The sequence below is a fragment of the Mustela nivalis genome (assembly GCF_964662115.1).
Source record: "Mustela nivalis genome assembly, chromosome: 6".
Taxonomy (NCBI): Eukaryota; Metazoa; Chordata; class Mammalia; order Carnivora; family Mustelidae; genus Mustela; species Mustela nivalis.
The window spans coordinates 4002751-4027479 of NC_139025.1; the positions used below are offsets into that span (position 1 = coordinate 4002751).

General features: G+C 43.6%; 1 protein-coding gene across 2 annotated transcripts in view; it reads right to left on the minus strand.

The window, feature by feature from the left end:
• TECPR2 (tectonin beta-propeller repeat containing 2) overlaps positions 1 to 24729 on the minus strand; it is a 98529-nt gene that overhangs the window by 64026 nt on the left and 9774 nt on the right. For both annotated transcript variants that reach the window (XM_082737413.1, XM_082737412.1), the window contains exons 2-4: positions 22247 to 22537; positions 4105 to 4233; positions 3364 to 3495 (exon numbers count right to left, since the gene is read on the minus strand). In XM_082737413.1, coding sequence (XP_082593539.1) covers positions 3364 to 3495; positions 4105 to 4233; positions 22247 to 22465 — 480 coding nt within the window. In that variant the 5' untranslated portion in view covers positions 22466 to 22537. The remainder of the gene's footprint in view (positions 1 to 3363; positions 3496 to 4104; positions 4234 to 22246; positions 22538 to 24729) is intronic.

The following is a 24729-nucleotide window of genomic DNA, read 5'->3' on the forward strand; positions in this document are numbered from 1 at the left end:
CCATAGGGATCTAAGTGGAAATATGTTACACCATCACTATTATTTATTCTAATCAAACACAATGGGGCTTTCTATAAAATTATTGTGGCAACTATCACCTAAGGTCACATTACACCCTTCCCCCACAAAGAGTTCAAGGCAATTTTGGGGACATTATATCCATGCCAACTGAAAGGGTCAGAAAAAAACAAGAAAGAAATTCAAACAGCTTTAAATATATTGAAGAACAAAGGTAAACTCCAGAAGGCATTTTACTGCCGGCACAAACTCTATTTCTTGGTGTCAAAAATCTGCTTCTACAAGTTACTCTTCTCCCAAACCTGTTTCTTCAGTTGTTTAAGAAATCCTGATGCTCTGTCACAAACCTCTTGGGGGTAGGAGGAAGAGCAGCAATCAGATTTACTGGTAAAATTTACATACAGTAAAACTGACCCTTTTTAGATAGATGGTTGTATGGATTTTGAAAAATGCATACAGTTATACAATCACCAACACAGTGAAGATAGAGAAATTCTCTTTACCCCCAAACATCAAGTACTTTTAAAGCAGATTTTCCTCCCACGTTTGTAGTTATGTAAACTGTAGCTTTTCAGTTTTAGACTTAGCTTATAATGAACTAAATTTATTCTATGAATTCTGCAAAAACACTCAACCTCCCATATCTTTTTTTTTTTTTTTTTTTGCAAATCTCTTTATACTTGTATTTAAAACAACAACAACTATCAGAACCTCAATAAAGGTGGGAAGTAAGTTCCCAGCACGCTAAGGACATTGTTTTCTACATGTGGCTTTCTCTCCATTTTGTGAAATGCAGGCTTGGGAGCGGTGCGGGCCTGGCGCTGCCTGCAGGCCCGAGCAGAAGGAACAACACAGGGGCTCCTAATAACCTCAATGCTTTCCTGCACAACAGCGGTTCTCCAAGCGGGCTCCGCAGTCCTTTCCACAGGGTCTGCAAGGCCCAGACTGTTTTCGTTATAATACTAGATTGCATCTGCCTTTTTCACTGAGCTGACATTGGCAATGACACAAAAGCCATGGAGGGGAGAGCAGGGCACTGAATGCCACTAATCGTCACTGTGTCCTCTGCCACCACTCATGGGAAAAAATGTGCATTTCACTGAAGATGGTCTTTGACGCAGAACATTTATAATTTCATTAAATCCTGGCTCTTGGGGAGACACAGTTTAGAATTTTGTGTGATAAAATGGGGCAGGCACGCCCAGTCCTGCTGCTGCACAGTGAGGTACTCTGGTTCTCAAGGAAAAGCACTTGACTGTTAAGAGCTGGGAGCGCAACCAGCTGCCTTCCCCACCAACCCCCGCCCCAGAATGCCATTTTTCTTGACATACTATAATTACTCAAACATGGGTATTTGGCAGACATTTTCTCTGATGGAACAAAGTGGCCTTGTCACTTTAGTGAAAACAATTGTGTTTGTTGCTGATAATAAATTTCAAGTTCTCAAATTAGGCTTAGAATTGAAAGCTTGTAACAACCCTTGTGAACTTGGGCAGTTCTATAGCCTTTTCTGATCAGAATGATGGTATTGACAAAAACACACTCTTTGATATTATATAATTAAATTTCAACATTTGGAAAGATCTGCATCATTCAGTAAGATCAATATTTTCCAAGTGACCAACACATGATATTACAAAATCACACAGGGATCAAAGAGCCACTCAAAGTGCCAGGCAGGCTGCTGGATTTCGCTGTAAGAGGACAAAAAAAATCCATCCACACAGTTTCAGCTTCCCAGTTACAACTGACCTTAGGGAAACCACCATCCATCAGTTAGGGATAAGATTCACGAAGAATATCCACAATTCTCTAAAAAGGCTCGTACAATACTGTCCTGTTTCTAACTACAGGTCTGTGAGAGGCCAGATCTTCTTCATACGCTCCAACCAAAACAATGTATTGCAAATGCAGCTGTCCTCCGCCAAGCCGGCCATTAGAGAGATTTGCAAAAATGTAAAGTACTGTCTTTCTTATCACTTGTTTTGAAATAGTTATTTTCATAAAAGTTATTTCTAGTGATAGGTTTATTTTTTCAAAATAAAATTAATAAGGGCGCCTGGGTGGCTCAGTGGGTTAAAGCCTCTGCCTTCGGCTCAAGTCATGACCTCAGGGCCCTGGGATCTAGCCCCGTGTCGGCCTCTCTGCTCATTGGGAGGCCTGCTTCCCTTCCTCTCTCTCTGCCTGCCTCTCTGCCTACTTCTGATCTCTCTCTGTCAAATAAATGAATAAAATCTTAAAAAAAAAAAAAAAAAAAAAAAAGAGTGTAGGGGCCTCCTGAGACCAAACACTTTGAGAACTTCCGCTAGACATAACTTATAATAGGACAGTCGTGGATCGGAGGGACTAAAAGCTACTCAGCTAGGGGCGCCTGGGTGGCTTAGTTGTTAAGCATTTGCCTTGGGCTCAGGTCATGATTCCAGGGTCCTGGGATCGAGCCCCACATTGGGCTCCCTGCTCAGCAGGAAGCCTGCTTCTCCCTCTCCCACTCCCCCTGCTTGTGTTCCCTCTCTTGTTGTCTCTGTCAAATAAATAAATAAAATCTTAAAAAAAAAAAAAAAAGCAACTTGGCTAGTAATTCCTGAATTCCTGCTATGCATGAGGAATGAAGGCTACGCGTCAGGAAAGGAAAGGCTCGTACCAAGGTGTTCAGTGCAGCTGGGCAGACATGTGACCCAGCAAAGCACAGGCCTGCACAGAGGCACACAAGTGGTGGAAAAGATGCGGGCTTCAGAGCAGAACCTGCTTGAAGCTGAGCTCTACCAGGTGTTGGCCTGTGATCCCGGGCTAGTGACAGGGTCACCGAACCTTGGGTTCTTCATCTACTGACAGGGAAGTGCACACGCAGCTCAGGGCAGCGTTGTGAGGATTAAACAGAACAACAAACATGAGGATGGTGGCTGGGCACTGGACTGCCACCAAGCCTCCTTGTCCTCGGCCCACTCCCTCCCACACGAGAGAAGGCTTGGTGGGGGCCAGCTCTCCGCCCCCTGAAAGCACTGACCTCTGTCCACAGTTATGATTATGAAAGGCTTCGCATGGCTCCTACAAACCCTTCAAGGAGAGAAGAGTGACAGTGGCTTCCGTTCGAAGGAGCAGCAGGAGACAACAGGAGAATGGACACCATGAGGGAAGGGGCCAGTGCAAGCAAGGGCCAACCCTTTAGTCACAGCAGAAGCAGCTTAGAAAACGTTAGAGAAGTCCTTGAGGGAAACTGTTACAAACAATAATGAGATTATAAAGGGACAAATGATTGGGAATACAAATGGACTGGCTACAAGATGATTATGGATATAATTTCCCCAAATAGAAGAAGGCCAAAAATATTTCTGGAAATAATCATACCTGGTCTAGATCCAGAGAAGAATAGACAATTTTCCCTTTGTCATCACCAGAGAACAATTTCATTCCATTGGGGCTCCAAGCCAGCGCGGTTATGCTATTTCTGTGAATACCGGTGACATCAAATCTCCGAAGCTGGGAACGAGCGACAGACACGCGCACAGGGAGAGAAAGGGGTGGGCACTGTGAGACACGCTCTGTGGGCACAGGGGTACAGAGTCCCTCCTGCTCCTGGAGGAGCTGGTCTCCCCAACCTGGTTTTCCAGGCAAAACCCTGCACAAGGAACCCTCTGGTTAGTTACCTTGAAAGCGGACAGAGGGCAGCCGGAGAACGTTAGGCACAATCTAAATTACCCAAACGTGCTTTCTGCCAAGCATCCTCCCAAGAACCAAAATATTATTGAGTATTAAGAGCATAGGGTGGGGCGCCTGGGTGGCTCAGTGGGTTAAGCGACTGCCTTCGGCTCAGGTCATGATCCTGGAGTCCTGGGATCGAGTCCCACATCGGACTCCCTTCTCAGCAGGGACTCTGCTTCTCCTGCTGATCTCTCTCCTCTCATGCTTGCTCTCTCTCTCTCTCTCAAATAAATAAATAAAATCATTAAAAAAATTATTAAAAAAAAAAAGAGCATAGGGTGAAACTTTTCTGAGCATGTATCTTCCGAGCAGGTGAGGCTTTCTCCTGTGAAAATCCGTAAGGAATGTGCCAAGAAGGTAAGACATGTCGGGGAGACTACCACTTACTTGTTTGTTTCTCCCTGGCAGCGAGGACACAAGCTGAAAGACAGCAACCCTCCCAGAGGCGGTGCCCGCAGCCACGAGGTCATCGAAGCAGCTCAGCAGCTTCACCACCGTGATGGGTTCCGTTTTCCCCTAAAAGAGCAAACATTCAAGACAAGGCCAGCTTCCAGAGGGGAAACATTACCCCTGGAGGCGGAAGCCCGGCATCAGGCTGCGGCCTCTGCAAAGCCCTGACTGAAAATGCATGCAATCCAGGAAAATAATTACATCTGTTAGACCCTCTTTTTTCTTTCTAGGTCTCTCATCTTGAAATGACGAAATAAAAAACCATTTCTAATAAAGGAAATGCTCATCAATCAAGGGAGAATATTCCGAGCTATCAAGGCGAGCATGCTAAGACGCTTGGAGAGCTCGTCCAGAACGGGAGTCGGGAGTAAGAGCTCCCCCAGACCCCAACTCTCCTTCTTCTCTCTCAACTCGGACATGCCACTCCAGCACCGCAGCTCGCGGTCTCTGTGCCACCCACGCGTGCCACGAGGACAAGGAGACGGTGCATCTGAAAGCACCTGGTACATGGGTTTGTTCTTAGATCAGTGATCGAATAACACCAACCCAAGCTTCATACATTGGCCTATTAAAAAACAAAGATGGTTATTTTTTAAAAGATTTTATTTATTTATTTGACAGAGATCACAAGCAGGCAGAGAGGCAGGCAGAGAGAGAGAGGGGGAAGCAGGCTCCCTGCTGAGCAGAGAGCCCGATGGGGGACTCGATCCCAGGACCCCGAGATCATGACCTGAGCTGAAGGCAGAGGCTTAACCCACTGAGCCACCCAGGAGCCCCACTGGCCTATTAAAAAAATAAAAAGCACATGTACTGCAGTGCCTGGGGGACTTAGTCAGTTGGGCATCTGCCTTTGGCTCGGGTCATGGTCTCAGGGTCCTGCGATCAGCTCCGAGTCAGGCTCCCTGCTCAGCAAGGGGCTTGCTTCTCCCTCTCCCTGCCCCCTGCTCATGCGCGCGTGCTCTCTCTCTCTAATAAATAAAATCTTAAAAAAAAAAAAGAAAGAAAGAAAGAAGAGAAGAGAAAAAGCACATGCACAAGCATGGCACACAGAAACTCGGGCTTCCAGACCATTGAGTGAAACTGGTCATTCAGAAAAACCACACCACCACTTGGCCTTGCTGAGACAGACAGCGAGATCTGCACTGAACTACCGTGATCACCACATTCTGCTGCAGTAACTTAGACGGTAAGCGGTCTGTCAAGGGCAGAAGCACACCCTCCACACTCAGGAGACTGAGTCAGCTGCTGCGGTGACAGAAAGTAAAGTAGGTCGCAGGCTCACGCCGCTGGTGGCGGTGAGTGTGTACAGCCCGCAGGGGTGGCGATGACAGCGGTGACCACACACACTTCCGTCCAGCCCCGCACCTCTCAGGGCGCTCTCCCGGGCTATAAAGATGCCTGGTGAGAGCCTGACGGAGGTAAGGGACTTGGATCTTAAGCTAGAGGAAGGCAAAGGGGAGCCCTGGAAGATTCCTGCCTTTGCCCTGTGTCCATCCCATGGGTTTCTGGTAAGCTCGACCAGGCGCGGCACAGCACGAGGATGATGAGCAGAGTGTGCAGGTGCGAAGCCCGGTGGGAACCTCCTATGGCGGCTCAGGCCAGAGGCACCACGGGCCTCGTCTGGAGAAGCGGCAAATGAGCGAGCACAAAGACTGATGAGGAAAGAGACTGTCAGGACCTGGTCGGCACGAGGACAGCAGGAGAACGGCACAGCCACCCCCTTCCCGGAACGTTCCGGGCGCCAGCCACGCTGGTCCGCCCTCTCATGCGGCATGTTCCCGACTCTTCACGCAGCAGCACGGGGTGGGCTGGGGTCGCCCCGTTTGCCTAAGGACACACGGCTGGGGGACTCAAAGGGATCCTGGCCCTCCCTGGCCGCCCCGCAGAGGGACAGCTGGGAGGCGCGAGCACAGGAAGGGGAAGGAAGGACATCGTCATCCGCACTGCGGCCAACACGAGTGGCGGCTCCATGAGCGGGACCCACTGGTGCCACTCCGAGGGACGACCGGGACAGAACCCACTTCACACGCAGGTAGTCCTGGCAGGGCGGCCCCGTCTGGAGAACAGCATCCCGGGAAGGTGTACTTACAGGAATTGCCGCCGCAACAGGAATTAAAATCCCTTACCGGACACTGAGCCAGGCCGTGAGACAAATTCCAAACGGCTGTGTACGTTTTCTGAATGAAAGGCTTCAAAATAAAAACCACCACTCACATGGGCCAAAAGCCTGAAAATCTGTGTGTGGCGCTTATACACACGCTTTTTAATATGTCAACATTTTGAGTTAATGTTATTTAATATAATCATTAATAAACATTACGGTTCTTGACTTAAGAACCAAAACATCCCAAGAATCAGATTATCAATACTTAGCTTATAGAAGCAAAAAAATTAGGTTCAACTGCCTACAGTATAAGTCAAGCTATTCTGAAGAACATTCCCCTCCAAACACCTCAAAGTGCTGAGTAAGATACATAAAATAACGTTTTTTAAAAAAAGACATTTTATTTATTTATTTGAGGGAGAATGTATGTGTGTGCACACACGCGTATGAGCTGGAGGAAGGGGAAGAGGGAGAGAGAGAATCCCAAGCAGACGCCGCACTGAGCACAGAGCCCGTGGGACTCGATCCCAGAATCCCAAGATCATGACCTGAGCCAAAACCAAGAGCTGGACACTTAACCAAGTGAGCCACCAGGACCCCCATAAAATATCCTTTTAACTGCATACCTCTAGAAAGTAATTCTAGAGGTCCAAACCCAAAAAGAATATTGTCAAAATACTGTCAAACCCTGAAGCTACGGGCCACCCCAGGACTACCTAGCCAACATGCAGAGCTTCGGTGTCCTGAGCTGAGTGGGGCTAACGAGGATGAGGCTTCAGGCCAGATGAGTGGGGAGCTGGAACTGATGTCCCCTGCAAAAGCCCGGGAAGAATCCCTGAAACTCTAACCCTCAAAGTGTAAACAGTGAAAAATCCATTTGCTGGCAGACAGAGCTGACAAGGAACTCTGTCTTCTCTCAGACGTTGACTGCAATAAATAAAAAAGAAGAATGTTCCTCAAGAATCTGTCATCCCAAGCCTGCCATGTTCAGCATTCGAGTTTGAATGTATTTTTTTTCCTTCCCACAGGCAGTCGATCTGAAGGGCTTGGATGTGAGCAGCAGTCCAAGGGGCCTGGCACAGTAAGTACAAACCCCATCTGTGTGACACAGTCCTGACCCCCGTTCCTCAGCCTTCACAAGTATTGGGACCAGCCACAGAGCTCCTAATTAGAAACCACCACAGGGAAAAAGGCCCCATGAAGAAGAATCAACTAAAAAGAGCAGTAATAGGGGCACCTGGGTGGCTCAGTGGGTTAAAGCCTCTGCCTTCGGCTCAGGTCATGATCTTGGGGCCTTGGATCGAGCCCCGCGTTGGGCTCTCTGCTCAGTGGGGAGCCTGCTTCCTCCTCTCTCTCTGCCTGCCTCTCTGCCTGCTTATGATCTCTGAGAGTCAAATAAATGAATAAAATCTTCAAAAAAAAAAAAAAGAAGTAATAGAATTGGACAACCCTTTGCCCCCACTCAAGTACTACATTTAGATTGAAGAGACCCAGAACATAAAAGAAATATGCTTAAAATTTTAAAAAAACATAAAAGGGAATTCAAAACAGAACAGTAAGTTACTATAAGAAATGAAAAAGAATCGGGGCGCCTGGGTGGCTCAGTGGGTTGGGGTCTCTGCCTTCGGCTCGGGTCATGATCCTGGGGTCCTAGGATCGAGCCTCACATTGGGCTCTCTGCTTGGCGGAGAGCCTGCTTTCCCCTCTCTCTCTCTGCCTGCCTCTCTGCCTACTTGTGATCTGTCAAATAAATAAAATCTTAAAAAAAAAAAAAGAAATGAAAAAGAATCAAAAGAATTTAAAACCTTAGTGGTGATTAAATAGCAGAGCTCAAAGAAAATTATTGAACTAAATGACAGACCTATGTAAGAAAAACAGAGGAAAAGATAAAAAATAAGAGCAGAGTCCTAGAGGACAGATATAAAGGTCCAACCTATATCTAATTGGGACGCCAGAAGGAAAGGGGATAAACAGGAGGCAACATGTTCAGAGACAAGGACCATTAGTTGCCCAGAACTGATGAAAGGCCTGTGTCCTCAGGAGCACAAGCCCTGACAAAGATTAAAGGAAAGAAATACACTGAACACACTGTGTGGTGACACAGCAACACCTTAAAGACGAGGAGATGACTATACCATGTCAGATGAAAGGCAAATGACCAGATACAAACAAGTATTAATGGATCAAGAAGATGTGGTATATATACACAATGGAATACTATGCAGCCATCAAAAGAAATGAAATCTTGCCATTTGCGACAACATGGATGGAACTAGAGCGTATCATGCTTAGCGAAATAAGTCAAGCAGAGAAAGACAACTATCATATGATCTCCCTGATATGAGGAAGTGGTGATGCAACATGGGGGCTTAAGTGGGTAGGAGAAGAATAAATGAAACAAGATGGGACTGGGAGGGAGACAAACCATAAGTGACTCTTAATCTCACAAAACAAACTGAGGGTTGCTGGGGGGAGGGGGTTTAGGAGAAGGGGGTGGGATTATGGACATTGGGGAGGGTATGTGCTTTGGTGAGTGCTGTGAAGTGTGTAAACCTGGTGATTCACAGACCTGTACCCCTGGGGATAAAAATATATGTTTATAAAAAATTAAAAATTAAAAAAAAAATACAATGAACAAAAAACAAGAAAACAAACCATAAAAAAAAAAAAAAAAAAAACTTCTCAGGGCACCTGGCTGGCTCAGTTGGTAAAGCACGTAACTCTTGATCTCAGGGTTGTGAGTTTGAGCCCCACCCTGGGTGCAGAGATTAAAGATAAAGTCTTTCACAAAACTGAACAAAACTTCGCAACAGAAACGATGGAGTCCAGGAGACAATGGAAGATCATCTTCAAAATGCTGACAGAGAAAAACCATTAGCTTTGAATGTATGCCTGTCTAAACTCATAGACATAAAGACATTCAGGCAAAAAGTCAACCGTACAAGACACTTAATATGTATGATGAGAAAGACCAGACAGACATCATAGAAAACTATAGACCAGAGGCGCCTGGGTGGCTCAGTGGGTTAAAGCCTCTGCCTTCGGCTCAGGTCATGATCCCAGGGTCCTGGGATCGAGCCCCGCATCGGGCTCTCTGCTTGGCGGGGAGCCTGCTTCCCCCTCTCTCTCTGCCTGCCTCTGCCTACTTGTGATCTCTGTCTGTCAAATAAATAAATAAAATCTTAAAAAAAAAAAAAGAAAACTATAGACCAATATCCTTTATCCTTCATAAATACAGATACCAAATGACTATAATAAACTATTACTGAGAGGACTACAGCACGATTTTAAAAAAGATACTACATCATGACAGAGTGGGGTTTATATAAGTAATGCACAGCTGAATTAATAATCAAACTCAATACATACGCCATATTAACAGAAGAAGAAAATCATGTTCTCTTAACAGATTCAGAAAGAAGATCTGACAAACTTCAATACTCATTCATGACCATAACACTCAGAAAATTAGGAATAGAAATAAGTAGAAATAAAAAAGATCTATGAGGACTCTAACCCTAATAAGTGTACACACTGAGGTAAAGACATTTGTTCTGTGGATATTACCCTGGAGGTCCTAGCAAATAGAGTTGATAAATCAAGTAAAAAACTGAAAGGCATACACATCAGAAATGATGAAGTAAAACACTTTCTTCACAGGCAGCAATGACGACCTATGTAGAAAACCCCAAGAAATCTATAAATGTATGAAGAAATCTATAAATGTACATAAATCAGTTGTATTTCTATAGGCCAGCAACAAAGAAATCTGAAAGGAAAATAAATTGTTGTACTGTTCTTATATCATTTGTAAAGTGGTATAATATTATTTGAGAATAGATGGACAAATGTTGTAAATGCTAGAAAAATAACTAAGAAATCAAACAGATAGAACCGAATAAGCCATAAAGGACATAGAATAGAACCATGAAAAAATAATTAGTCTAGAAGACGATAGGAAAAGAAAAATCAGTAAGATTTAAGAATAGGTAGGATATGCAGAAAACAATTATCAAGATGGTAGACTTAACTAATGCTTCTTAACTGGGCATAATTATGTTTTCCACCCTGTCATGGGACATTTGATAATGTCTGGAGGCTGCTGCAACTTGGTTGATACTATTGCCATCTAGTAGGGAGAAAGCAGGGGTGCTGCTTGACATCCTACAATACACAGGACAGCACCACCAGACCACAAAGTCAGTGGTGTCAGGTTGAGGAAATGGAACCTAAACCCAACCATACTAATAATCACATTCAACATAAGTGGCCTAAATTTGGTATAACAGAAGGTAGAGATTGTTGGGGTGTCTCGCTGGCTCAGTTGGTGGAACATGCAACTCTTGATCTTGGGGTCACGAGTTCAAGCCCCCACTGGGTGTACAGCTTACTTTTAAAAAAAAAAAAAGGCAGATTGTCAAACTGAATAGAAAAGTAAGACCTGACCTTATGTTATTTTCAAGAAATGCACTTTGGGGGCATCTGGATGGCTCAGTTGGTTAAGCGTCTGCCTTCGGCTCAGGTCATGATCCCAGGGTCCTGGGATCAAGCCCCACATCAGGCTCCCTGCTCAGTAGGGAGCCTGTTTCTCCCTCTCCCACACCCCCTGCTTGTGTACCCTCTCTCTCTTTGTCAAATAAATCTTAAAAAAAAAAAAAAAGAAAAAGAAAAGAAATGCACTTTGGATATAAAAGCACAGATAAACCAAAGGTAAGAATGGAAAAAGATCTATCATGCAAACTCTGATTGTAAGAAAACAGGAGAGGCTATATTAACACCAGAGCAGAGAAGGAATATTACCAGAGATAAAAAGAGACATATTATAGTGATAAAAGGATCTATTCAGTAAGACAGAACAATTCTAAATGTACCTAATAACAGAGCTTTGAAATGCACGAACCACTCTCTCTCCCCCCACCAATCTCTAAAAGTTGGGAAGCACCTGGTGGTACAGTCAGTTAAGCATCTGACTCTTGATTTTGGCTCAGGTCATGATCTCAGAATCATGAGATCGAGCCCTGCATCAGACTCCATGCTGGGTACAGAGCCTGCTTGGGACTCTCTCACACCCTCTTCCTCTCTCAAAACAAAATAAAAATTAAAAAAAAAAAAAAAAAAAGGGAATAACATTCATGACACAACACAACAACCGGAATGTATTTAATACCACTGAACTATACACTAAAAGGAAAAATGGTGAATTTTACATTCTGTATAATTTACCACAATTAAAAAAAAAATACGTGAAGCAGAAATGAACAGAACTGAAGTGATAAAAACAAATGCACAATTTCCGTCAGAGACTTCAACCTCCTCCAGTGACCAACAGAAGCAGGCTGGGGGGGTGGTCACTGCTGCAGGAGTCTTCGTCCACCAAAGAGCAGGACGTGATGGTGGAAGCAGACACGCAAGGCATTTGTTTGGGGAAACACCTGTGAGGGGACAGGGAAAGAGCTGGAAGAGGCTGAAGAACGGTAAGCTCCCAAGGCCCGTCTGCAACCCGAGATGGAGAGAGGGAAGGAAGGGTCGCTGCAAAGGCTAATCTCCAACCGCAGTGCTGTTTCAGAAAGTTGCGGCCGCACCAACAGGAACACCCCAAGCCAAAGTCACTTGTCAGAGGATTCCCAGTTTTCACAAGAATAAGTGTGCCTTGTGACCCAGCTGCGCCCAGTCACTGGCTCGGAGTAGTGAGTGGGAAGGCTGGTGAGTTCGGTGCTCATCAGTTACATGCCGCACCCCCTCCAGGAAGAGAGAATCCTTGAGATTAGGATATTGCCAAGCACCACATAGAATAAAAAGACATAGGGGCGCCTGGGGGGCCCAGTGGGTTAAAGCCTTGGCCTTCGGCTCAGGTCATGATCCCGGGCTCCTGGGATCGAGCCCCACATCGGGCTCCCTGCTCTGAAGGGAGCCTGCTTCGTCCTCTCTCTCTGCCTGCCTCTCTGCCTACTTGTGATTCTGTCTGTCAAATAAATAAGTAAAAATCTTAAAAAAAAAAAAAAAAAGAATAAAAAGACATAGACCATAATTCTATTCTCTATAAGGTGATGAAATATTTGAGGTTTATTTTTTATGACTGCATCAGGATACACAAAACCTCTTGTAGAACACTCAAGGCACAAAGCCACCACTGATCTTCTTTAGCAGTATTTATATTGCATAAGGTCAATCCTTCATGTAAGACATTATTTAAAAATGGAATTTTCTTCTTACCACACTGGCTTCATTAAAATACTGATCTAGCACTGTTTTTCTCTTAAGTCTGCAAACAGAGGCAGGCCTTAATAACATCGAGTACCCTACTTAAGCATTGCTAGTTTAAAATGACCTGCACAGAGACTGAGCAATCTAGGGTGTACTTATGGCCTCATGGTGCTTGTTGTGAAGGACACAAATGACGGGCTACCTCCAGGGGCTCTCATGGTCCAGGACACAGAAAAGACTCATCACCAAATCCATGAGCCAAGCACACACGTGCAGGCGGCTCAGAGGTAGAATGCGGTCAGCTCGGACAGGTGTCTGTCAAATTAATAAACAAAATCTTTTTATTTTACTTATTTATTTTTTTAAAGATTGTGTATTTATTTGGCAGACAGAGACCACAAGTAGGCAGAGAGGCAGGCAGAGAGAGGGGGAAGCAGGCTCCCTGCTGAGCAGGGAGCCCGATGCGGGGCTCGATCCCAGGACCCTGGGATCATGCTCTGAGCCAAAGGTAGAGGCTTTAACCCACTGAGCCACCCAGGTGCCCCAATAAATAAAATCTTTAAAAAAAAAAAAAAAAAAAGCACACCTTCGAAACCACTGGGCCCTTCTCCCTGACTGCAGGCCCTCCTGTCACCAGAACCACTACGCTGACATTGGGGCTAATTATGCCCTTGCCTTTCACCCCTGTACTGCAGGTGCACAAGTGTCCTCATGCACCACAGTGCGCAGATGTGCCCAACCTAGAGATTCAAACTGGAGAAACATGAATGGCCCTTGACCTCCCTGACCCAGATTTCTTCAGTGTCCTGGTCCCATGTCTAGTGCCCAGGGAGGGTGTCTTGTGATCACCTGATGCACAAGAAGTTAGAGTTGAAGCCAAAAAGTCAATTCATCATTTTATAATGAATTAACAGTCATACAAACCAGTCACGTCGGTATGACCTGTACATTCTTCCCCCACTGGCTGACGTACATGGGAGTGCAGTAAGTTTCAGTGAAAAGGTGTCCGGATAGCACGGAGCCGTTTCTGATCAAGCCGCTGCAAGCATGAGGGCAGCCATTCCAAAGAGATCACAGCTCTCAAAGGGACCCCCCGCTGCCCTACCTCATAGGTAGCTCAGTCTGATTTTTCCCACGTTGCACAGCAGACCATACACTCTTTTCCTTCAGTCATATCCTCTTTCCTTTTTAAAAAATTTTTTTAAAAAGATTTTTATTTATTTGACAGAGAGAGGCAGAGATCACCAGCAGGCGGGGGCGGGGGGGGGGGCGTGGAAGCAGGCTCTGCGCTGAGCAGAGAGCCCAATGTGGGGCTCAATCCCAGGATCCTGAGATCATGACCTGAGCCAAAGGCAGAGGCTTAACCCACTGAGCCACCCAGGTGCCTTCCTCTTTCCTTTTGATATAGGGACAATTCAGTTTCATTCTGGTCTGGGGGCCACTCCTCTGTCTCTCTTTCTTTTTTTTTTTTTTTAAAGATTTTATTTATTTATTTGACAGAAAGAGATCACATGTAGGCAGAGAGAGAGAGAGGAGAAAGCAGGCTCCCCACTGAGCAGAGAGCCCAATGCGGGGCTCAATCCCAGGACCCTGGGACCATGACCTGAGCAAAAGGCAGAGGCTTTAACCCACTGAGCCACCCAGGCGCACCTCCTCTGTCTCTTTAAGGAGACTCTGTCCATCTCAGATCTCAGCTAGTGTGTGTTTAGTGCTAACATTTTCCTCATTCCCAAGTTGCTAGGGAGCACTTCTTGTTGCCCTGTAGCGACTTAATCTCCTCAAATGGAAATCTAGTTTAAAAATTTAAGGAAAAAAAAAAGACTGATTTGAAAGACGCCAGTAACGATTTTCTGGACAAACACATCACCATTAGGACAGCATCCAGCCAAGCTCCTCGGGCTCCTTGGCAGGCCGTTTCCCCTTCCTAGACATGAGACACAACCGCATGGAGGGGAAGTGCTCCTTGAGAGTAAGCTCCTGGCAACTGTGGAGTCTGACAAGGCTTCATCATGAGCTTCTTTTGATATGCCACAGCTTAACCTCCAGTTGAAGCCGCTAGCATATCAAATAACTAACAGATGTGAAATACTTAGAAATATTTAAAAAGACTCAAATAAGATATGAATTCATTAAATTTCTAAGAATTGTTTCACTTTTATCCCTCTTTACTAACAAAGAACCATGGTTTAAAGTTTAAATAATTAGGTAACTGTTGAATGATCTACAAGTTAAACAAAAACACTGCTTTTCTAGAATAATTTCCTTTACTCCATAGGACAAACTGGAGTAGGAAACATCCACTGGACTTGCAGGAGGTCCCTAGGGCCTGGGACTCTACCACTAGAGAAGATCTAAAACGGGGGGAGGGAGGGATTACCTATAAAGGAATCAATTAGCCAGCAGAAGCCTCAGCAGCTGAGAGATGGTACAATACAGTTAAAGTGCCAAGATGAAAGAAGCATACGAAGTGAGGTAGGGATCAAGTTTCACTTCTCCCCAAATGCTCACATCTAAATGTCCCATACCATTTACTAAAAAACTCTAATATCACCTTTGCAAAAACTCAAGTGTTTATGAGTTATATATATGTGGATTTTCTGGCTTCTCTATTCTGTCCCACTGACCTCCTTATCTATTCCTGTGCTAATAACCACACTTGGCTTAATTACAGAAGATCTGTAAGTCTTGTTAACCTGGTAGAGCAACGTCTCCCATCTTGCTCTTTTTCCACTAGTATCTTCACTCTTCTTGACTCATTACAGTTGCAAATACAATTTTAATAAATTACCATTAGCCAATCAACTGAAGCAATCTGTCCTAAGAAGTAGACCCATGAGGCCCTATACTGTAATGCCAAAGACATGCCAGAATTTACATCATGGGTTCCATAGGGAATGACAAGGGAAACCATGAGTCAAATGCACTTTTGGCTGATGTGGTGAGACCAAAACTCTCATTTCTGCATCACTTTAAAAAATATACCAGGTAAAAGTCAATGAAATATTCATACCATTCTGAAGCATGAGTTTTCCAACTGGAAAACACCACAGACAATTTCCCATGCTCAGGCCGCTCCCTCCTTCCCCCTGGCGTACTTTACCCCAGATGCTATCAGCACAGCTGCGCACTGTCTTCAAGTCTCTGCTCAGCTGTCACCTGCTAAGTGAGCCCTTCCCTGAACGTCCTATTTAAAATGCAACCACTCCGGGGGCACCTGGGTGGCTCAGTGGGTTGAGCCGCTGCCTTCGGCTCAGGTCATGATCTCAGGGTCCTGGGCTCTCTGCTCAGCGGGGAGTCTGCTTCCTCCTCTCTCTCTCTCTGCCTGCCTCTCTGCCTACTTGCCATCTCTCTCTGTCAAATAAATAAATAAAATCTTAAAAAAAAAAAAAATAAATAAAATAAAATGCAACCACTCCTGCTGGTGCTCCTCACCACCCCCCAGGCTTCTCCCTTCTTGTCTGTCTGTGTGTTGACGTCTCCTCCTCATTATTAGACTCTAAGGTCCCTGAAGGCAGGGACCTTGCCTGCCATAGTCTGTATTGCTTCTCCAGGACCTAAAATGGCGCTAGTACATAGTAAGCACTGGAGAAAAACTGAATGAATTTACAGACACAGCAAGTGTGGATAAGATGCAGAAATGAGAGCTAGCATGGCTGTAGGTAGTGCAAAGGTTCTGAGGGCAAATCCATGAAATTTCCACAACTTGTTGAATGCTAAGAATAAAGATCATGCAATTACTTTCAAAACAGAAAATGAGAAGCTCAGGTCAAGTTATCTTTCTGGTCTATTCTTATGTATGTCACATCATATATTTTAACAAGTTTATAACATTTTTGTACTTGCTATTAGCTCCTCACATTTCCTTAGTGCTTTTGGCACAAGCTAGAAGAACTTTTTATGTCTCCATCTGCCCTCTCCCACTAACTGTTAGAAAAAAAGGTTTCTAAAAGCATTATTCTTGAAAACACATGACAGGCTATGTTTAGCATATATAAGGTCTGCTTTCTTCTTCAGAAACATAACCTCAGTTAAAAACATGATCTTTTATCCATGCCATCCTCAGGTTTATTATAGGGTAAACTGACTTATTTTTACTTACCTTCCCATAAAATCTTAGATTTCCACTAAACAAAACTAGTTGATACCTCTCTCAGTTTTTACTTGGAAATTCCAGAGACCCTGATTCTGGTTTCTATTGTCTTCTGAATCCAGACTTCTATGGAAGCCCTGCCTTCTCTCACAGGAAGTGAGCCTAATGGTTAGGCAAGCAGCTATGTGGCCTAGAGCAGGAATCTTACCATTTCTTTATCTGAAATACATGGCAATTGTACCACATTATTTTAAGACCCAGCCAGCTCTAGAGGCGCCTGGGTGGCTCAGTGGGTTAAAGCCTCTGGGCCTTCGGCTCAGGTCGTGATCCCAGCATCCTGGGATCAAGCCCCGAATCAGGCTCTCTGCTCAGCAGGGAGCCTGCTTCCCCCTCTCTCTCTGCTTGCCTCTCTGCCTACTTGTGATCTCTGTCTCTCAAATAAATAAAATCTTTAAAAAAAAAACAAAAAAACCCAGCCAGCTCTGAAGACAAAATGACAAGAACAACAACTTAGTTAATCCATCTCTAGATCACGTAGCTAATGACTGATAGCCAAAGCTCAGAACAGATCTTTGTATTGTGTTTACACAAGTAATAAATGAAAACATTAACAAAAAATTCCAATTTTGTTTTAAAGAAAACAAAAAGATACCTCTTCATATTCCCTCCCTTAGCTTATCCCATTATCATTTCCCGCAGAGACTGAGAGTATCACATCAATGGATACTCAGGGATACTCTTCCAGATCTTTCCCTGTGTGTTCTATATACATACTTAGCTTTCCTTTCATACCCTAATAATCTAACTCCAAATTCTGTGTTCTTTCCAAAACAATTTTTATTTTGTACTCCCTTTTGTGATCTTCCACAATTCTAGGTTTGTATTCTATACCAAATGGATGCTTGAAAAACACTTTTGATAGTCAGGGATGCTCAAGAATGGATTTTGGCCCCAGTAAAGTACATTTTTTTTCTGATTCCTCAGTAACAGAAAAAGAGCTTTAAAAAAAAAAAAAAAAAATATATATATATATATATATATATATTTCCTGCAGTGCCCTCTTTGTCTGCTGGTTCCAAGAATTTGTACTAGATTCTCTCAAATTCTGGTCATCCCTGCAAAGGTTATCTAGTACATCATTTTCCTTCAAAGCTCATAGGGCTCATCATATGATAAACAGGATGCTAATTCTAGGTAAAACTATAAAATAGACAATTAGGTGTAATTGTAGTTTCATTCTAGGGAACACTAAACTTGTTCCCTTAAGTTTTTTTGAGTGTGGAGGCTGAAATTTAAAAAATAGTTATATAGTTATATTTTAAAAAAACGACAATAAACTGGTGATCAATGAGACAAAAGAGAACTGGGTTGTAATGCAACCTGAGCAAGGGACCCTAGTACTTTCCACGTGGTGGAAGCCCACAAGGGTCCTGGAGCTGACCCTGCCCAAGGCGCAGACTCCAGCCTACAGTGTCATGTGGGAAACCCTGTCTGCCCGTCTGGCCTTAACTCACAGCACTCCGTGTCCTGCTCTGTATTCCAGTTCCATCAAATATACTTTCTGGAACACACACACACACACACACACAAACTCACTCCAACACTGAACCTTAATGCCAAAGATTACCTAATAGTGAATTAAAACCTAAGGGGCTGGGATGCCTGGGTGGCTCAGTCAGTTAAGCATCTATCTTCAGCTCAGGTCACAATCCTGGGGTCTTGGACGTGAGCCCCACATCAGGATCCACACTCCACACTCAGCGGGGAGTCTGCTTCTCCCTTTGCCCCTCCCCCTGCTTGTATGTGCTCTCTCTCTCTCTCTTTCACTCCAATAAATAAATAAAATCTTGGGGAGGAAAAAAACCCCTAAGGGGCTAGCAAAACTACTCTATAGTGTTAGTGGTCAGAAGAGCACTGATTGGGAGCCAAACCATGGAGTCTACTGGACTGTTGAAAATGTTCTATATCCTGATCTAGGTGATTACACAGATGAATACATACACTGATTCATCAAGCTGTATATCTGAGATTTGTGTATTTATGTAAATTGCACTTCAATTAAAAAGTTGAGAAAACAAAGTAAAACAGAGAAAACCTGAGAGGTCTGCTCTAATTTGAATTTGTTGAGATGTGTTTTATGCCCCAGAGTATGGTCTCAGTGAATGTTCCAGGTTCACCGACGAGGAATGCATCATCAGCTGCTGCTGAGTGGAACATTCTCTAAATGTCAACTAGACAGTGTCCGTTGATGACACTGCTCAGTTCTTCTATATTCTTGTTGGTTTTCTGTCAAATCCTTCTACCACTGAAAGAGGAGTATTAAAGTCTCCAACTAGACTCGTGGATTCCTCTGTTTTTCCTTTCAGGTATGACAGCTTTTGCTTTGTATATCGTGGAGCCCTGTTGTTAAGGTACATACACATTTAAGACTGCTGTGCTTCTTGGTCAACTGGGCCTTTTACCATTATGTAACAGCTCTCTTTATCCCTGGTTATTTCTTTGCTCAAAATATTTTGACAGTGGGGTGCCTGGGTGGCTCAGCTGGTTAAGTGTCTGCCTTCAGCTCAGGTCATGGTCCCAGGGTCCTAGGATCAAGCCCCATGTTGGACTCCTGCTCAGCAGGGAGCCTGCTTCTCCCTCTCTCTGCCTACCGTTCTGCCTACTTGTGATCTCTCCGTCAGAAAAATAAGATCTTTTAAAAAAAAACTTTGACATTAATATAGTCATTCTGACCTTTTAATTAGTATTTACATAATATCTTTTCATCCTTTTAATTTTTACCTACCTATATTGTTAAGTTTGAATTGAGTTTCTTATGGAAAACATATAGTTTGTTCATGATTTTTTTCTCTATTCCAGTCATTTTTTTTTTAAAGATTTTATTTATTTATTTGTCAGAGAGAGAGAGAGCGAGCACAAGCAGACAGAGTGGCAGGCAGAGGCAGAGGGAGAAGTAGGCTCCCTGCCGAGCAAGGAGCCTGATGTGGGACTTGATTGATCCCAGGACCCTGGGATCATGACCTGAGCCGAAGGCAGCCGCTTAACCAACTGAGCCACCCAGTTGTCCCATCCAGTCATTTCTTTTAACTGATATTTACAGATCATTTCCATTTAATATAACTATTGATGTGTTTTAATTAGGTTTAATTAGGTCTATCATTTTCCATGAAAAATTTTCCATGAACATTTAAAAAAATTCCATTTTGGTTTATAGTAATTTTTACTATACCATGTTTTCTAGTGGTGGGATTACAATTTTATGTATTTAACTTTCCAAAATTTATTTAGACTCAACATTTCACCTCTTCAGGTAGAATGTAGAAAACTTATCACTATAGAGTTCCCTTATAGTACAGACAATTTTATAATTTTTGCTGTCAAATTATTTCAGAGAATGCAAGAGAAGAGAAAGAGCCTGTTCTATTTACTTAGAGAGTTACTCTTCCTCTTCCTTCATTACTAACCTCCAAGTCTCCTTCTGGTATCAATTCTCTTTTGGCTAAAAGACTTTCTGACACAAGGAATTACTTCAGACCAGACCCCTGGTAAAAGGGTAAACCCCATTAGTTTTCCTCCAGCTGAGAATACTTTTATTTCACCTCCTTTCCTGATAGATATTTTCACAAGGTAAAGAATTCTAAATTGACAAGTCTTTTCTTTCAGAACTTTAAAAATGTTATACCACTGTCTTTTAGCCTCCATGCTTTCTGAGGAGAAATCTGCAGTCATTCAAATCACTGTTCTCTATAAGTAATATGTCATTTTTCCATAGCTACTTTCAATATTTCTCTTTGTTTTTAACAATTTATGAGGTATCTGGGTAGGGTTTTCTTTGGTTTATGCTGTTACAAGTTTGCTGACAGATTCATAAGTCTTCCTTCTTAACTGTTTGAAGTACTGGAGAAATTTTAGATATATTAATGCATAACTATATTTTCAAAGATTAACTATGAAAAGGTCTTAAATGTTTGGGGAATTTAATCAGTCATGCGCTATTAACCAAACTAAACAAAAGCAAGAGCAACAGTTTTTATACAAGAACATTAATATAAACTCTAGAGCCAATCTGCCCAACTTCAGACAATGGTGCTATCACTTACTGAATGCCTGACTTGGGTAAATTACTTAATTCTCGGGGCACCTGGTTGGCTCAGTGGGTTAAAGCCTATGCCTTCAGCTTAATCATGATCACAGGGTCCTGGGATTGAGCCCTGCATTGGGCTCTCTGCTCAGCAGGGAGTGTGCTTCCCCGCCCCCTTCCACCTCTCTGCCTACTTGTGATCTCTGTCAAATTAAAAAAAAAAAAAAATTTACTTAATTCTCTATGCTTGAGTTGTTGCCCTGGTAAAGTGAGGACAATGAAACAGTATCTGGCTAATACAGTTTTTACAAGAATGAATGAGTTAATATACAAAAAGGTTTAGTAGAATCCCTGGCATATAGTAAGTGTTATACGCATGCCAGAAATTTTTGTTATTTTAAATTGAGTATAAAGGCTTAAGAAAAACTCTTTGTAAGAAAGAGAGAGAGAATGTGTGGACATGCAAATGTACGAGTAGGACAGAGGGGCAGGAGAGGGAATCTTAAGCAGTCCCGCACCTGGCATAGAGCCCTATGTGGGGGCTTGATCTCACGACCCTAGGATCATGACCTGAGCTGAAGTCAGGAGTCAGACACTTAACCGACTAAGCCAGCCAGGTGTCCCAAGAAAAACTAACTTTTTGAGATAAAACTTTAATAAGTTGAATATTTATTAAAAGACAAATGTTTGTAAGCATTTCACTTAAACACAAAAGCCTTGTCTTAGTCCAGAAAAGCCTACTAACCACAGAATAGAGCCCCACAAGGCCATGAGGAAGGAGCCACAAGTCGGTCACCTTTGAGTTTCTCACAAAAGCCACATACTCAATAAACGCCAGCTACTGGCTCAGTGAGTGAACTCAACGCTGATCCGTCAACAGGTGTTGCCTACCAGCACCTACAACGCACGGACACGCCATGCCTGAAGTCAGCCAATGAAGAACAGAGGTCAGTTGAGATCCCAACGGCAGTGTTCTACAGAAGTGATCTTATTTAAGACGCATCTGTTCTAGGAGCTGGCCAATATTGATACCGATCCCTTTTTTATTTTTTTATTATTTTTTAAAGATTATTTATTTATTTATTTGACAGAGAGAGAGAGAGAGAGAGATCACAAGTACACAGAGAGGCAGGAAGAGAGAGATGGGGAAGCAGGCTCTCCGCTGAGCAGAGAGCCCGACGCGGGGCTCGATCCCAGGACCTTGAGATCATGACCTGAGCCGAAGGCAGAGGCTTTAACCCATTGAGCCACCCAGGCGCCCCACTAATCCCTTTTTTATAATAATTTCAGCAGAAAAACTAGAGATTATTTAACTGAGTCAATCAATGTACTTCAAAAAGAAAATACCTACTTCCAAAGTTTTCTATTACATGTTGAACACTAAAATGTTATCTTTTAAAGTGATGCTAGATTTTTGGAGGCAGGTTAAAAAAGTGTTTTTAGTTACAGTCCACTTCAATTAAAGATGGTTTTAAAGTATTGTTTGGGTGAGACACTAAGGCCAAATTAGACGTAAATTATCCCATGCTAGAACACATGAGCATGTTAAATGTTAGCCATGGTGACTGCATGCTAAGGAGTAAAGAAAAGCAAGACTCACCTCAAAGTTGTACTTTCTCATCTGGTTGAAGTGTCTGCAGTACAGGTAGAGCATGCCGATGCTGCTGCCCACAGCGATGTAGTCCCCATTGGTATCAAGAGCTGTGAGGTAGACCACAATAGAGCGGAAGCCCTTCTGGACCTTTGTGGGAATGGCATTGAGGAGATAGTACAAGGGGCAGAACTCTCTGAATGTAATGGGCTCTGATACTGATGCCATGGCCAAGGTTGTCACAGATGATCTTCAGGCAGGAAAAGGAATGTTTACTTGGCATCTGGGGAAACCTGGGGGCTAAAGAACAAGGCATTATAATTCTTTCAACCTCTAGTCATGCCAAAAAGAAGTCATGTATAGCAGTGGGATGAAGGAACTTGAGGGTGGGTAAAATTGTACATGGAGCTCATCTGAATGGACAAAGTATCTGGTTTCATTAAGATCACTTTTGAGCATTTTAATTCAACAGGCACCTCAATGCATATGGGCCCCTGCAATTCACATTGTGCTAAGTACTGTGGAGGAAAGGGAAGAACATTAAAAACAGTTCTTATTCTCAAGCAGTTTATGATATAGCCAGACGGGCAAAAGAAACAGTGAAGATACACAAAACCTCATGTGGTTAGTGCTAATCTGTGGGTCTTGATGAGAAGAGGAACGGAGCAATGTGGAAAAGGCTTCACTGGAAACATCCTGAACTATGAAGCCCCCCAAGAGGAACGGAACATGGAAAAGAGCAACAGGAAAGACACTGTACCAGGAGAACAATGAACCAGTCCTGATGGAGAAACACACTCACTGCTGAGACAGCAGAGAAACGTGTCCCCCAGCTGGATGTCTGCAGCCTCCTTGACATCCAGAGACTCAGTTATACAACAGTTCCACCATGAGACCAATACCTCTTGGCGCTCTAAATTCAAACTTCCTCAATAAGGATACTCAGTCCTCACATAGCGCAGTGTAATTTATGATGTGCTTAATCACTCGTTGAATCCTTACCTACCTGTAAGATCAGTGGTGTCGGCCCCAACTTTGAGAGGAAGGTATTAAGGACACAAAGGTCACAAGACTTGCCTAAGACCACACAGCCAAGACCTGAATCTAGGTCTTCTCCCTCCAAGTCCTGGGCCCTTCCAATCCCAGAGTCACCGTTCTAACAGACAAGTAGCAGCTTACAGATGGGTGTCTTGTCCCTGATTCAAGCTGGAAGCGTATTTCACTCCTTCAGTTCCATGGAGACTAAGCCCCTCTAGTAAAAACTTGTTGGGATGCTGGATTTGGAACTGTGGGTTTTCTATTCCTATAGAGTTGACCAACCAACTTCCAAGTTCTCTTATAATGAAACTCCCACCCAATTCATTTTCACCCAGGAGCCCTTGCATTGGCTGTTCCTTCTACTGGAATGCTCTTTCTCCAGATGTGACTCAGATTTTGCTTCTTCTCGGCATGTAGGTCTCTGCTAAAATGTCCCCTTCTCCACAAGACCCCACCTGCCCACCCCCTAAAGTGGGCTTCCTACCACCACCGAGTACTGTCTATTCGCCTCTCCTTGCTTTGCCTTCTCACATCTCCTTTTTCTTTGCTGTTGACTGGCCATCTCTGCCTGACCCCCCTACCATCACTGGTCCGTAAGGCTCACAGGAATAGGATCACATCTGCTTCACTCACCCTATAGTCCCCAGCACCTAGAAAAGGATCAGGCATAACAGAGGCACTCAGTAAGTATTTACTGAATAGCTGAATGAGTTATATAAAAGGAAAATTTGCAAGGAAGGAATGAGTGACAAGAATGGAAGACCAGCAAAATATCTTTTCGCCACTACGGCCCCACTTCAATGCTGGAATAATAACCCCTGGATGTGTATGGCATATCCAGTGTTGCAAACATTCTCAGACTCCTATTCTGTTTGATAATCACAACAGTCAATACAGTAAAGCAAGCAGGGCGATTTATGAGAGCCCTCCTAAAGGTAACAAAAAGAATCATATCCCTCTGTGATGTTTAAGAAAACTTACTTAATATACCCTTTTGTAGCAGAGACTGAAGCTCTGGGAGGTTCAGAAATGTGCCCAAGCTCCCATAGCTTTAAATGCCTAGTGCAACAGGCATCTGGATGAGAATGTTGGTTCTGCTCATACGGCAGCACAGCTCATAAACTTAGAACTTTTTAAGAGCAAGACCAATCTTTGGTTTATGCAAGTATTCCAGAAAGGTGGGCAAGGTTCACATGATGCAGAAATCAAATGGAAATGAAATGGCTCTTAGACAAACTCACGTGAGAACAGTTGCTGACAGATACCGTGGGAAAAGAGGTAGGTCATTCAAGGACATGGGACACTAACTCCAAAACACCAACAGCAGCAGCAATAACGGTAATAGCTACTGATGTTACATCACAGAAACGATCCTTAGCACACTAACTCATGACATCCTCACAACATATCCTAGGAGCTCAGGACCACTGTTACCTCCATTTCTGAGATGAGGA